The sequence below is a fragment of the Mirounga angustirostris genome, unplaced genomic scaffold, assembly GCF_029215605.1.
Source record: "Mirounga angustirostris isolate CCGP_5_RB_7025 unplaced genomic scaffold, mMirAng1.0.hap1 SCAF_13, whole genome shotgun sequence".
Classification (NCBI taxonomy): Eukaryota; Metazoa; Chordata; class Mammalia; order Carnivora; family Phocidae; genus Mirounga; species Mirounga angustirostris.
This window is the reverse complement of record NW_026991721.1, coordinates 40,426,390-40,442,387: the sequence shown is the minus strand read 5'-3', so window position 1 is coordinate 40,442,387 and position 15,998 is coordinate 40,426,390. Positions and strand designations below refer to the sequence as shown.

Genomic DNA, 15,998 nt, shown 5'->3' with positions numbered 1-15,998 from the left:
GAAAAAGGTAACCAAGCCTCAGAATCCACCCATAAACTATTATGTACAACCACATTCTATAACCTTGTTTTTATAGGTGCTACCCTTGACCCTTTTTGACCAGAAGAAATTCAAATTAATGATTTGAATTCATAAATTAAGACATTATTATGATTTCAAGAGGAAAGACTAAAATTATCTTTAACTTAATTTGCTCTTCATCCTTTGACATTTGTTTCTTTTTCATACCTTTCTGTTAAGTAAATTAATGAAGCAATTTATCTTATAATTTATATGTTTATAGACTAATAAAAAGAGAAGGAAAAATTTCATTCTCTAAACATTATAAAGAATAAAAGTTCAAGGACACACTATATATTTACCCTCCATATATAAACAAATGTTAGAAGTAATTAGGGTACAGAGATCAGCAAGCATGTTGTTATACAAAATAACATTCTCTCCACTGACATGTTTGATATTTCATATAGTGTACCTTTAATTTCTCCAAGAAGTTCACTGGTATTTAGTCTTTCCATTTTTTCCTTCCAATCTTTTGAAAGTAGTTTTTCCATGCAGGAGGAATCTATTAGAGTAAATAATAACACGTATTAAAAATATTACATATGTATTTTTAAGTATTAAAATATTACAAATCAAAAAGCCAGTTTATGGAGAAACTCTCTTATTTAAAAATGATCAAAGCTATTTTTCATTGTTGTTTTAACCCTAGGATACAGACAATTATATTACTGTATCTATCACAAAATACCACAACTAAATTTATTTTTACCAGAAGATTATTTGAACTATTCCCAGGAAAAAAGATAACGCTTAATAATTTTATCTTGGTATTATAAATATAATTCTATTAATATTCAGTCGCATTTATCATTTCTTAGACTGACAGGACAGAAAAGGGGGCTCTTTCCTATGATAGGTTTAAGTTTAGATTTTGTTCCTTTTAATCCAGGTGATTTTTTTTTAAGTCTAAGCAAAATTCAGTGCTCTTCAAGGAAGAATGACAAATCTTCAAGGGAGAAGAAACCAAAGTGTAAACACTTAGTCCTTAAGAAAAGAAATAATATATGGCAACTTTTGTAAAATACCCACTTAGAGAAAAATTCAAAGAAAATAAAGTCAAGATGTTCTCTGTACCTCGGTAATAAAAACTACTGAAAGTTTTCTCTTATATAGAAAGGGATATATAGTCTTATAAAGGAAATACTAAGTTAACACTACTTGCCCTATTGCATATCCAAGTAACATACTAAATTATAGAGAGTGATTCTAGTTATTTCTATAAAGATTCACAAAGGTTATAGAAACTTAAATTTTACAATGTCCTAATAATTAGCAAATTTTTCTCAATGAGTTATTTTTTTGTCTCTATTCAGATGGGTTTGCAACTAGAGCTACTGCTTACAACTCTTTATACATATCTGTTAAACTTCAAATCTTAACAAATAAGCCATGCTTCCAAAAGGGAATGCAGATTTAAATACTAAATCCTCAGTGCAAAGCATACTCCCATTAAACTTTAACATTCCAAGTGTCAAAATTCTGATAACTTCTTTTTAAAATTATATTTAAAATAGTTATGCCAATTCCAAATGCTTTTCTTCTCCCATATCAGTACCTATCTCTTTAGCATTTTCCCTTTCATTTTTTTTTTCTCCAACTTCTAAATCCTCCTTGAATTTTTCAGAATGACATTAAGGTCAAGATGGATCTAAAGGGTTTTAGAAACTAGATAAGCTTTAGAAAAAGATGGTGAGCCCTGGGTAAGAGATGAGAAGACCATTGCATCGTTAGAAAGTATTGGTGAGAACAATTAACATTTGTCCGTGACATGATCAATCAATCAAGGAATGGATGGAATCCAGATCAGTGTGTCGTGAAATGGCTGACGAAGAACACCAACCATACTAGCTCTCTATCACAGAAGCTAAAGTTCTTTCTAAATAGAAGTCAGCTTGATTCTATTAAGTGAAATCTCACTGCCTGTTCCCTTCCTTCTTCCCTCTATCTTTCCTTCCTCCTTTTCTTCTATTCTTTCCTATTAATTATTTTTTTAGGCTTCAACAAGTGATCTACTACCATAATTAAAAACTGGATACTGAGTGATCTTCCAAAAGGACCTATGTGCATATGCATACATCAGTTTGCATTTAATTTCCAAAATGGTCTCGTGCTACTTTTATTTTAAATTCAGAAACAAGGTATGTACTTTGTTCTATACATATTTTGCTTTTATGCTAAAGTAATAAAAATGATAAGACTAAATTGGGGAGTTAAGAAGTAAATCCTCAAAGCCATGCCTAACAGAGATTAGTTTTTCCCAAATCAGGTTTCAATTTCTGAGAGAGATCGATACAACAGCAGATCATGGATAAGAATAATCAACAAAATGTCTTCAAGTTCCTATCTTACCCAGTTTTGTTAGTGCTTTTTCTTTTAACCCTTTCATACATGTTGTAACATTGCATTAAACTGATAATCACTGATATAAATGCTAAAGCATAATTTGTTTGGTTCAAATTTGAGTTGAGAGCATATATTATAATAGTAAAAGACAAAAGCCCAATTTACTAGTAATGATCACAAATTCAGAGCAAGTTCATAAACTAGGATTAGATACACACTAAATGTAAAACAGGCTAAAATATGTCTCTCATTTCTATAAATAGACCTGAAATCTTTCAGAGCTCCAGGAAAAGAATGCTGAAGCTTCATGGGAGAAAAATAGAACTGTATGGACAACAGGAACACACACTTCAAACATAAATCAGACCATGTGTACACAGCTTCACATAAAAGCTACTCATTAATAAAATGGTTAATTACATCAAAGCATTTCACATTCCTATTAAAAAATTAATCCTCACCATAATGCTGAGTTAATCTAGTTAATACAAGTTCCCATTTCGGTAGAAGAAACTGAGGGGAAAAAAAATAAAGCAGGCTTTCCTTGTCTATATTTATAACTCATGAAAATATTTAATAACAATCACTGACTGCCTTTAACTACAGGACAATAGAAGTCATTGCCTACAGCCTTACCAATTTAATCTCAATTCTAAGAGACTCCAGGAGGATTCAAAACTCAGGAAGTCTCTTGAAAAACTCTCAGCTTTCTCACCTAATTATCTGACTGCCAAACCTCAAAGGGCATGCCACAATTAGTGTTAAGCATGCTCCATACTATAATGGGAAACAAGATGAGGGGAGAAAGGCCAGATGATACAGACTGTTAACAAGTACCACACAGGTGAAGGACACCACTGCCACCACCGACAGGTTTCTGACTTGGAATGAGGAAATATGTAATAGATAAAGTTGTAAATGAAAATTTATATTTTCAGATTTCCCACTCAACAATATCCAGCTAAGGGTGCAAATTAAAAGCAAGTATTCATCCTCTGTGTGGCACATCCCTCAACTACATTAACAGGACACTAGCGTAGAGAGGTAATTGATCGGATCAGACTTTACTCCATTCTGATCATGCACAAATGCAAAAACCAAAGAGGTCAGAATAAGGTAAGAAGCCCAGTTTGTATTATGTACACGGGAATGAGTAGTCATGGAGGATTCCAAATGGAATAAAAGGACTGAACATCACTTAGATATTCTTGGATTATTTTATACAGAAAATTGAGTTTTAGACAACTGACTTGAAAACAACTAATATACTTACAGTAGTTCCGCAGTTCCCAAAACATGAAATAATATATACATATTTTACTATCTGAGTTTGATTATTCAAATTTTAGTATTTTGACTGAGTTGTCTTTAGCTAAAAAAATAGGAGAGGAACTACATACTTTTTGGAAATTAAGTGAAAGAACCACAACATTCCGAGATTTAAAAAAAAAATGTCACCATGATATGTACACATTAAAAAGAATGTAAGCCATTATATTTCAGCATAAAAGTGGAAAATGCCTAATTTAATTCATCTTACTTTGAAAGAAGTAGTGTCCATAAACTAATACATATTCAGTGCAATGCAGGACTTTATTATATTTATCTTGTCTAAGTTTTGTAAAGTGATCAAAACAAGACTCAAAAATCAAGAGCTGGACTTCAATTCTTGCTTATATTTTAATCAAGGATATAAAAGGTTTTGACATGTTAAAATTAATTCTCAGCCACATAGTTTTTGGGTTTTCTCTTTTCCTTTGCAATTTAAGTTTTTCAAGAAACGTTTTCTAAAGAAAAAAGTAAAAACACAATTCAGAGATAATTTTTAATAAATATCCTGCATAATGGATTGCAAAGCAACGTTTCTGCTTCCTAAGTATCTAGTTTTCAGGCCAGGTGAGTCAAGAATGTTTTATTATGCTAACAATTAATTTCACCGTACAAGAGAAATTTGAAGCAAGAGTATGTGAGATATTTATTTCCTAACCTGTATGATAATATTTTAGGAACAATTTTAGATTATTCCTAATTAAACAAAGCCACAGCAGCATTAACTCCTATTCTGCACATTATTTAAAATGTGTCAAAGAGGGCAAATAAATAAATCATTGATAAAACTAAAGCATGGGGGAATAGGAAAGAATAACGGGAAATATTTTTAGGACACAGGTACTTTAAAACAATTCACCTGTGAGTAAACACTATTCCTTTTGCCTCAAAGTGATAAAGTTATAAATGCTAAAACATTAGAAACATGACATGAAAAATATCTTTAAAATATTTTAGGAGGAAAAACAATGACTGCTACCCCAGTATGCAAATTTCCTCCTGCTTTATTAACTCTTTTAAGAGAATATTAAGTCAATTCCTTTTATTTTTACCATAAGAATCATACATTTCAAATGCAATAAATCTTCTATGTATTCAAGAACAATGATAACTTATCAAAAGTACCTTGACCTTGGTTTACAACTAGTTCTGACTCTACATGTATTTATACTCCTGCTGCTCATCCATCCCACATTTTTCATTAGGAAACAGACGCACATGCCAGTTACTGTACATTTTTCCACAGTGACAAGTGCTCCACAATACAGTGGGATAAAATTGGAGCTTGGAGAGCTTGAAGAGCACTCTTAAATTTTAATTAAAACCCTCCAAGCTCACTAAAAATAATTAGACACTAAAATGTGCCAGTTTTATTTTGAAGTCACTATAACGTACAAAGCACACTCCCTGACGACTGCTCATGCTGTCCTTCTCTCTCTCTCTCGCTCGCTCTCTCTCTCCCCCTCTCTCCAATGAAACAACTGATCTTCCAAATACGAATAAGGGGGTATAAATAGAGGCTGTTTCAGGCCTGCTCTTCATGCTGGGAAGCTGGCAGAAAAGACTGCAGAATGGGTTTTTCAGACTGCACCAAATGAACCTAGAATAACTTGCCTAACAGAGAGTTCGAATCACTGACAAACTCTGGATAAAATTCAGTCTGCAAGAAACACGAGTTATATCACTGATCTTTTTTGATCCAAAAGCCAAACCTTTAACCTCTTAAATGTTTTTGCTATCTTAAAATATCTCATACAATGCTATATTCCATCCTATTTTTAGCCAAGCAGCAAGAGAAAGCATGCCTTTCCCATACAGCAGGGCAATGATAGAAACATCAACACAGATGCTCTGCCAGGAAGAGCTGGGCTTCTCAAGCACTTGATCATTAAGGAATGCACCAACTGTTTTGGATAATCTCGTGCCAGCTCCCCTTTTGCTCCGCACTCCCCTCTGGGAGTGGCCAATCTTGTCCTGGTCCTAATTTTTCATTTTCCTCCTCCATCGCACCCCCATCATCCCAGAAAATATGAGAAATGGCATTTATGCCTAGCCATGAAAAAGCAGGCTCACTTCCCCAAACAGACCAAAACTTTCAAACAATTAACCCTCCCCTCTTCTTTCAGATAAATTACTAAGTATAAAATGCAATCTGTTTCCTTTGTTTATTCAATATGAACAATTTGTAAATGACTCAAGGATAAAATTCAGAAAATGTTGTGCTAAATTAGAACCATTATAAACATGCTAATGACTCAATGCTTGAGTAAAACATGCATGATCGGTGTGAAGAAATAGATTTAGTTCCTGTGAAATTCTGTTGTGCTGCCTTAAAATGATTTGGTCATTAAATCAGATATTTTTCCTTCCAGGAAAAAATGTTAATTCCACAGCCACTTTACTAGATAATATACTGTGAGTGTGTATTTTTGTGTGTGTGTGTCAAAGGGAGCTTTGGAAATGTCATTAGAACTGTTAGATGCAAGATTTTGGCATATTCATAAGGGAGAAAAAGATCCACACTTGAAACCTGTAAGAAATACACATACAGACATCATCACATTAGGTGCAATATTCTCTCTTTGCACTGTTTTTATCTACCAAAGTCTTTGATAATTTTTTATGGGAATCCCATAAAATTGGCACTTAACATACATTTATGGAAGTCACATTGTTCTATGCAGGTAAGAGGTATATGTTTCATCTGCTTTCCAAGGTTGCTTAGCACCTAGAAAAGTATCAGAGGGATCACTCAAAACCAAATTTCTCTCCCCTACCCATCAAAGTACAACTACTACCAGTGCCAATACAGAAAAAGAGGGAAACATCCAGCACGTGATTCAGAGGCTCACAGCCTACTGCTGTCGCTGAAAGAGACTTCAGTGGTCCTTAAGACCAACACCCTTATTTCAGGAATGAGAAAACAGAGTCAAGACAAGGAAGTCATTTGGCTTACCCAAGGTCAAACCGTTGGTGACAGAGCCCTGACTCCAGTTCTGTGCTGGTTCTACTGAAATGACTATTTAAATCATATTTGAACATCAGTTTTATAGTCTCTATACCACAGCATCAATTGTAGGAAATGAATAATTACATCTATTATTGTTTCAGGCATAGAGTGAAGCACTCTAGTTCCTTGGAGAGGGGCACTAAAAATTCAAGGTACTGCAGTGAAAAGTCAATAATTTTCAACAGCCAGTTCTCCCATACACACTCCATTATGCTGGTCCTTCTATTCCCTCATATTGCCTTTTCCTTAATGCCTTACCTTGGTTTGAACTAAGAGCTTCCCTTCTCCGAATATCATCCACTAAGGAATAGTTAAGATGCTGCATAAAAATACTATTGAACTTAAAAAGTAATCCCTTATTAGGTTTTATCTTCATGTACAAGAAGTAAATGTGTAGGCTGAGACCTTGGTTTTTCACGGTAGCTCATTGCCCACGACACCTTCAAATTTACTACAGTTTTAATGAGTAAAAATGTTCCATTAGAAACTACGGCTGTCCATATTAATAAAATTATTACTCATCATGACCTCCTCTCATGACCCTCTCTACATTCTGCTGCTCTGTTGCCAAAGGCTAAGGTATTCAAACCATAGAACACGGGGCACTGTTCTTTGGGTTCTACAACTATTTCATTTTTACATTTTTTCAGTACATATTTAACTGCTTTTTAGAAACTGTATTAGACTGTGGAAACAATAATTTCAGTGTCCTGTATCCCTTTTTTTTGGTTTCTTGGGGGAAATGTTTCTGAATACCACTATCGTCCTAATGGAGTAGCCCATCACAGAACTCTACCACCTGTCTCCTACTGTTCCCCCTAGCCACACAGACAGTAATTTGACCCAATCCGAATTCTCTGCTGGAACTATGTGGAAAGGCTCTCTTAAGCTCAGGTTGGAAACTATGAGCATGTAGCCCTGGGATTGTCATGCCCATCTTCTCTGGCACATGGAGAGAGCCCGCGTGAATGAAGAGTGAGTGAAGCCAAAAATACAAAGAAAAACAGACAGGAGAGAAGATAAGATAAGCAAACAAACAAACAAATCTTTACATCATACTAGCATATTTACATCTAAAAAAGCAAAAGCCAAACTCTGCTCCTGAGCTTCTTGGTAATGTAAGCCAATAGAGTCCTATTTTTGCTTGTTTGAGTTGGGTTTCTGCCCATTGCAACTAAAAAAAAAAAAAAATCTAAACAATATGAAAACCATAATAAAAACTGTCATATCTGTTATATTCCAAATGGCAACACACTGGAAACCACCAACACATTAACTTGTACTACCAGGTTAAAACATTTATTATGCAAATCTTGAAATAAACCTCTGCTTTACTGAAAGATATGTAACAACTTTAAAGTAAACTGTTACAGGGGTACCTGGGTGGCTCAGTCGGTTAAGCGTCTAACTCTTGCTTTCGGCTCAGGTCATGATCTCAGGGTCGTGAGATCGAGCCCCTTGTCGGGCTCTGTGCTCAGCAGGGAGTCTGCTTGAGGATTTTCTCTCTCCCCCTCTGTCCCTCCCCCACCTCTCTATATTAATTAACTAATTGATTAAACTGTTATAGGACTGCTATTTACAATTATTTAGCTATCTAAATTAGGATTTTCTAAACACGATGCAACCAAAAGAAAATATAGCAGAAATAAAGTGGAAGCTGGGGCTCATTAAAAACAAAAACAAAAACAAAAAACAAAAAACCAAAAAAAAAAAAACAACAAAAACCTCCCACCTAAAATTAGCAAGCCCCAATTTCAGTTTTGTGTTCATCAAAACAGCTTCATTGTTCTGGTTAATTACAAAATAAGTTTTTTCTGACGAAATATCCTTTCTTATCTGTTTTATTTCTTTATAGGCAATTCATAAAAATAAATTTAAAATAAGGTTATACTTCTTAAATTGGTTTTAAGGACCCTCCATAATCTGGGCCTAGTGATTCACCTCCTATTATTCTTCCTACATGAAACTTTTCATTCTGTTCAAATGAGTACACTAAAATATATCACTCTTTTGTACAAAACTTGTGCTTTTTCACTTTACCTTTGCTCATAAATCCTCCTGATCTGAATGTCTCCCCAGTTCTTGATGCGTTCTAAAAACCTTCCTATTCTGCAGGGTCTACATAATTAAATACGACCTCCTCAATTATGCCTTGGAAATTCACATCCTCCAAAAAGCAAAATAAACTTGTTGAGCATATATTATCTGTCAGGCACTGTGCTTTTTATATTCTCTTCATGGATCAACTCATTACATCTGAACTTCACAACTCTTTTCTACATCTATCACTGCTGTTACTTATCAATTTTACCACCATATGATTAAGTAAATGATCAAGTTCATACTGCATTACCCTAACTAAATATTAAGTTCCTTGATGGTCAAGAAATGTTCTGATACCACTTTGTATTCTTCCATAATACTTAACCCAGAGCTCGGCACATAGTAAGTACTAAAATAAATTCCTTAATATACTTAAAAAAAAAATCACTTTTTTGTGTATGTCAAGCAACAACAGAACTACTTTGCTTTTTAAAATTAATCATATTGATGTATAATTTAACATACACATATAATAAGTGCACTCACTTTAAATGTAAATTCTATGAATTTCATCTAATTTTACATTCATGTACCTGTCACCCCAAAGAAGATAATAGTTATCTTGTGTTATCTTTCAATGATCCACAATCCTAACCCTGAACTGATTTCTATTATTACAGAATAGTTTTGCCTACTCTTGAATTTCATTAAAAAAAGTATGAAAGTATACAGTAGGTACTTCTTTAAATACAAATTAAAATTTTTGAGATGCAATCACGTTGCAACATGTGTTAGCAATTTGGTCATTTTTGTTAATGGGTAGATTTCCATTGTATAAACACACCACTTGTTTATCCATTTATCTGTTTATGGACATGAGGGTTTTTCCCACTTTTGAGCTATTAGAAGTAAGGCTAATAGAAAAACTCATTCATAATCTTTTTATTAATATGTCTTTTTTTCCCTCTAAAAATGGAATTTCTTCTAAAAGTAGGGCTGTTTTGTGCCTGAATTTATTTTTTTTTAAGATTTTATTTATGTATTTAATTTAGAGAGAGAGAGAGTGAGCAGGGGGAGGAGCAGAGGCTGAGGGAGAGGGAGAAGGAAAGAATCTCAAGCAGACTCTGCACTGAGCACTGGGCCCATTGGGGGGTTAGATCTCCAACCGGGAGATCATGACCTGAACCAAAACCGAGAGTCAGAGGCTTAACCAACTGGGCCACCCAAGCGCCCCTGTGCCTGACTTTATAAGAAACTGTCAAAAAGTTTTCCAAAGTGATTATGTAACTTTACACTTCTACCAACAAAGTATGAGATTTCTAGTTGCTTTATTTTCTTATTAACACTTCTTAGCATGTTATAGTCATTCTAGTTTTGCCTTAGTGAGTTTTAAGAGTAATTTATATATTTAAACATATTTTATAAACCACACATATATATGTTATATATACGTGTATTTATATTACATATTATAAACATATAGTTGAGTTATTTATGTAAATCTTTTGTCAGATAGATGTATTGTAAATATTTTTACCTGGTCTGCAGTATGCCTTTTTATTTTCACAAGGTGTATTTTGAGGAGCAATAGTCATTTACTTTGATGCTATCCAATTACTAAGTTTTTCTTTATGAGTAGTGTTTTCTTGGTACCATCTAAAGAATCTTTGCCTCCACCGAGATCACAAAGTTATTCTCCTGTGTTTTCTTCTAAAATCCACTTTGACTTATTCTGTGTGTGTAGGTCTATTTCTAGATTCTTTGTTCTGTTTTATAGATCAGTTCATTATCCCTACACCATACCAAACTGTTTTGATTATTGTAGCTTTATAGTAAGTCTTGAAATCACATAGAACAAGTCCCCCAAATTTGTTCTTCTATTTTAAATTTATTTTGGCTCTCTTAGGTCCTTTGCATTTCCACATAAATTTTAGAATCAGGTTGTCTGTCAAAAAAAAAAAAAAAAAGACCTTGGATTTTTACTGTATTTATCTTGAGTCAATTATAATCCTGTATTACTTTTAATATATTTAGGGGCACCTGGGTGGCTCAGTCAGTTGAATATCCGACTATTGATTTCAGCTCAGGTCATAATCTCAGGGTCCTGGGATCAAGCCACACAGGGTCGGACTCCGTACTCAGTGGGGAGTCTGCTAGAGGGGAGGGGGGTGGGGGGATGGGTTAGCCTGGTGATGGATATTAAAGAGGGCACGTTCTGCATGGAGCACTGGGTGTTATACGCAAACAATGAATCATGGAACACTACATCAAAAACTAATGATGTAATGTATGGTGATTAACATAATAATAAAAAATAAAAAAATAAAAGATTCTCTTTCCTCCCTGTCCCTGCCCATCCTCCTGCCCCCCCATCTCTTTCTCTCTCTAAAATAAATAATCTTAAAAAAACAGTATCTTCAAAACTATGACATTTCCCTTAAGTACTGTTTTAGCTTCATCCCACATATTTTGGTAGGTTTGTATTCATTATCATTCAGTTTAATATATTTTATAATTTTTCTTGTTCTTTCTTCTTTGGTATATGGCTTATTTAAAGTATATGGTTTAGGGCACCTGGGTGGCTCAGTTGGTTGAGCGACTGCCTTCGGCTCAGGTCATGATCCTGGAGTCCCTGGATCGAGTCCCGCATCGGGCTCCCTCCCTCTGACCCTCCCCCCCTCTCATGTGCTCTCTCTCTCTCATTCTCTCTGTCTCAAATAAATAAATAAAATCTTTAAAAAAAAAAGTATATGGTTTAATTGCCAAATATTTGGGAATTTCTAAAATTTCCTTTTGTTATCTATTTGCAATTTATTCCCATTGTGGTCAGAGAATATACCCTACATAATTTCAAACTTTTTGTATTTATTTTGACTTGGTTTATGGCCCAACATATGTTTATCTTGTGAGATATTCCATATTCATTTGAAAAGAATAATTATTCTGCAGTTTTTTACTATAGTGCTCTATCAATGTGAATTAGCCTAAGTTGATTGATAGGGTTGTTCAGGTCTTTGGATTTTTGTTTGTTTGGTTTTTTTCCCTTCAAATTCTGAAAGATGATTATTGAAGTCTCCAACAACAATTGCATTATATATCTCTTTGTTTTTTCCTTCCAGTTCTGTCAACCTTTGCTTCATGTATTTTGAACCTCTTTATATTTAGGAATTTTATGTCTCCTTGATGAATTGACTCTTTAAGCATTATGAAATATTTTTCTTTATCTCTGTAATATTTCTTTTTCTGAAGTCTACTCTTATATTATTATAACCACTTCAGCTTTCTTACCACCAGTGTTTGTATAGTGTATCTTTGCCCACCCTTCTACTTTTAACCTATTTACATCTTTATATTTACTGTATTTCTTATAGTCGGTATATTAGTTAAATCTTTTTAAATACAATCTGATAATCTTTACCTTGCAAAATTATTACAGTCAGTCCATTTACATTTAATGTAATTATTCTTAATAGAGGTTATTATAACTAAATTATTAAAATTACAATTAAAAATTTAAAATTATTAAAATTACAAATGTCTTTAATCTTTGCCTTCAGATATACCATTTCCAGTACTCCTCATTTCTTTTTTAAAATCTAAATTTCTATTTTCCTTCAGCCTGACAAAATTGCTTTAAATGTTTCTGTGGTGAAAATCTACTGGAAGTTAATTTCCTGAATTTTTGTTGGTCAGCAATATCTTTATTTCATCTAAATTTTTTAAGAATATTTTTGCTAAATAATGAATTCTAGGTTTAAAATTTTTTTTCTTCCTTTAGGACTCTAAAAGATGTCATTGTAACATTTCTGACTTGTATTTTTTCTGATGTGAAGTCAGGGATACTCTCTTTGTACCGCTATAAACAATGTGTCTTTGGTCATTTTTAAGATTCTCTTTTGTTAGTTTTTAGCAATTTGATTTTGGTGTGCTTTGATATACATTTTTCTTTGTCTTTATCCTCGAATCTGGACGTTTATATTTTTTGACAAATTTGGAATTTTTTCAGCCATTATTTCTCCAAATACACACACACACACTTTTTTGGGGGGTGTCTATCACCTTTAAGTATCTAATTGCACATATGGTACATCATTATTTCTCATAAGCTATGAGGCTTTGTTCATTTTTTTTTTCTCCCTGTGCTTCTGTTTGGATGGCTTTGATTGCCCTGTCTTTAGTGTCACTTATCTTTTCATCCACAGTTAATTGTTTGCATTTACATTTATGAGGTATTTATTTTTAAATCTCAGACACTATATTTTTCACTTCTTGAATTTCTATATGCTCTTTTTTATTGTTTCCATTTCTCTTTATTATGTTCATATTTTCCTTTAAATCCTTGAATATATTTATAATAGCTATTTAATTCTTTATCAAAGTATAATTAACATACAGTGTCATTTTCAGATGTATAATGATTCAACAATTCTATATATTTCTCAGTGCTCATCAAGATAAGTGTATTCTTAATCCCTTTATCCCTTCCCCTACCCACCTTCCTTCTGACAATCAGCAGATGTTCTCTGTATTCCACAGTTGACTTTTTTGCTTTTCTCTGTTTGTTTGTTTGTTTTGTTTTGTTTCCTAAGTTCCACATGAGTGAAATCATATGGTATTTGTCTTTCTCTGACTGACTCATTTCACTTAACATTATGCCCTCTAGGTCCATCCATGTTGTTGCAAATGGCAGTATCTCATTCATTTTTATGGCTGAGTAATATTCTACTGTAGATGATAGATAGATAGATCATAGATAGATAGATAGATAGATAGATAGATAGATAGATAGATCTATTATATATGTATAAGATTTCTTCTTTATCCATTCATCTATGGATGGATGTTTGGGCTGCTTCCACATATCTTGGCTATGATAAACAATACTGCAATAAACACAGGGGTGCGTATATCTTTTTGAATTAGTGTTTCCCTTTTCTTTGGGTAAATACACAGTAGTGGAATTACTGGATCAAATGGTAATTCTTTTTTTTTTTTATTCTTATGTTAATCCCCATACATTACATCATTAGTTTTAGATGAAGTGTTCCATGATTCATTGTTTGTGCATAACACTGCAGAATGTGCCCTCCTCAATACCCACCACCAGGCTAACCCATCCTCCCACCTCCCTCCCCTCTAGAACCCTGTTTGTTTTTCAGAGTCCATTGTCTCTCATGGTTCGTCTACCCCTCCGATTTCCCCCGCTTCATTCTTCCCCTCCCGCTACCTTCTTCTTCTTCTTTTTTTTTTCCTTAACATATATTGCATTATTTGTTTCAGAGGTACAGATCTGAGATTCAACAGTCTTGCACAATTCACAGCGCTTACCAGAGCACATACCCTCCCCAGTGTCTATCACCCAGTCACCCCATCCCTCCCACCCCACCCCCCACTCCAACAACACTCAGTTTGTTTCCTGCGATTAAGAATTCCTCATATCAGTGAGATCATATGATACATGTCTTTCTCTGTTTGACTTAGATCAAATGGTAATTCTATTTTAATTTTTTGAGGGAAACCTCCATGCACCAATTTACATTTCTACTGACAGTGTATGAGAGGGTTCCTTTCTCACCACATCTTCACAAACACTTGTTACTTCTTGGTTTTGATTTTAGCCACTCTGACAAGATGACACGTCATTGTAGTTTTGATTTGCATTTCCCTAATGATTGGTGATGTTGAGCAGCTTTTCATGTGTCTGTTGGCCATTTGTATGTCTTCTTTGGGAAAGTGTCTAGTTAGGTCCTCTACCCATTTTTAGTTGGATTTCTTTTCTTTCTTTCTTTTTTTTTTTTTTTTTTGGTGTTAAGCAGTATAAGTTCTTTATATATTTTGGATATTAGCCCCTTACTGGTTATATCATTTGCAAATATCTTACTTCCATTGAGTAGGTTGCCCTTTTGATTTGTTGAAGGTTTTCTTTGCTGTACAAAAGTTTTTCCTTTGGTGTAGTACCAATAATTTTGCTTTTATTTCCCTTGCCTGAGGAGACACATCTAGAAAAATGTTTCCATGGCCAGTGTCAAAGAGATTACTGCCTATGTTTTCTTCTAGGAGATTTATGGTTTCAGGTTATAATAGCTATACTAAAGTCGTTGTCATTATTAATTCTATCATCTCTGTAATTTCTGGGCCTCTTTCTATTGACCAATTTTTCTTATGCTTATAGGCTTATGTTTTCTTGCTTTTTCATTTGTCTAGTATTTTTACTGGATACTGGACAATATGTATATTACATTTCTGAGTATTTGGAATTTGTTCTTTTCCTTTCAATGGTTTGAATTTTCTTTTGATGGGTATCCATTTTCTCATAGATCATCTTAATCAACTTGAGGCTTCTTTTTAAGCTTTTTAATAATGGGCCTACCCTTTTTTTTCCATTTATTTATTTATTAAAGTAATCTCTACACTCAGTGTGGGGCTCAAATTCATGACCCTGAAATCAAGAGTCACATGCTCTTCCCACTGAGCCAGCTAAGCCACCTGTTTAGAATACCTGTAACTCTCGGGATAATTTATTCTCATTCCAAAGGTATGGCTTTTCTGGGTCTCCACTGAATGCCTTGAGTGTTTAATGAGGACACTCCCCTGTAGCAAGTTAGAACTTAAATAATGTCTCCCAATAATATGTGAACTCTGATAGTTTTTCAGTTTAATAGTTTTTCTTTTCTAGGTAGTTTTTCTTTGCTGAGCCTCTTATATTCAAACTCTATTTGGGTGCAGCTAAGTGTTCAGCCAAAAATTCAAAGGGACCCCAGAGAAAACTTTTGGAGTTTTCTCTGTATAGCTCCCTTCACTCTCAGATTTCCACCTGCAAATTATAGCCACTACAATTTCCAAAAACTCTGATGACTGCTCAGTTCATGTAGAGGCTTCTCTATAGTACTGCGGTTGGCTCTCCCTGCATCAAGAATTGGTAAATGCCACCAGATAGAAAGCCAGGATAATCTTATGGCTCACTTTGTTTTACTTCCCTCATAGATTATAGTCTTGTGCATCTTGTTTTCTAATTTCTTAAAAGTTCTTATATATAGTTGATCAAAATCTCTTGTTTATCTTAGATTAAGTCCCTATTTGAACAACATGATTAGCTTACATTAATTGTCATATATCAAACACTATACCAATAATTCACATAATATATTTATTCAAGTGCCCATGGAAAATTATTTAAATAGACCACATGTTGAGTGATAAAGCAAGTCTA

At 33.8% G+C, this 15,998-nt stretch overlaps 1 protein-coding gene across 11 annotated transcripts in view; it reads right to left on the bottom strand.

Moving 5' to 3' along the window:
- SOX6 (SRY-box transcription factor 6) overlaps positions 1 to 15,998 on the bottom strand; it is a 606,783-nt gene that overhangs the window by 255,155 nt on the left and 335,630 nt on the right. For all 11 annotated transcript variants that reach the window (XM_054512032.2, XM_054512037.2, XM_064576794.1 and 8 more), the window contains one exon: positions 476 to 565. In XM_054512032.2, the coding sequence (XP_054368007.1) occupies positions 476 to 565 (90 nt within the window). The remainder of the gene's footprint in view (positions 1 to 475; positions 566 to 15,998) is intronic.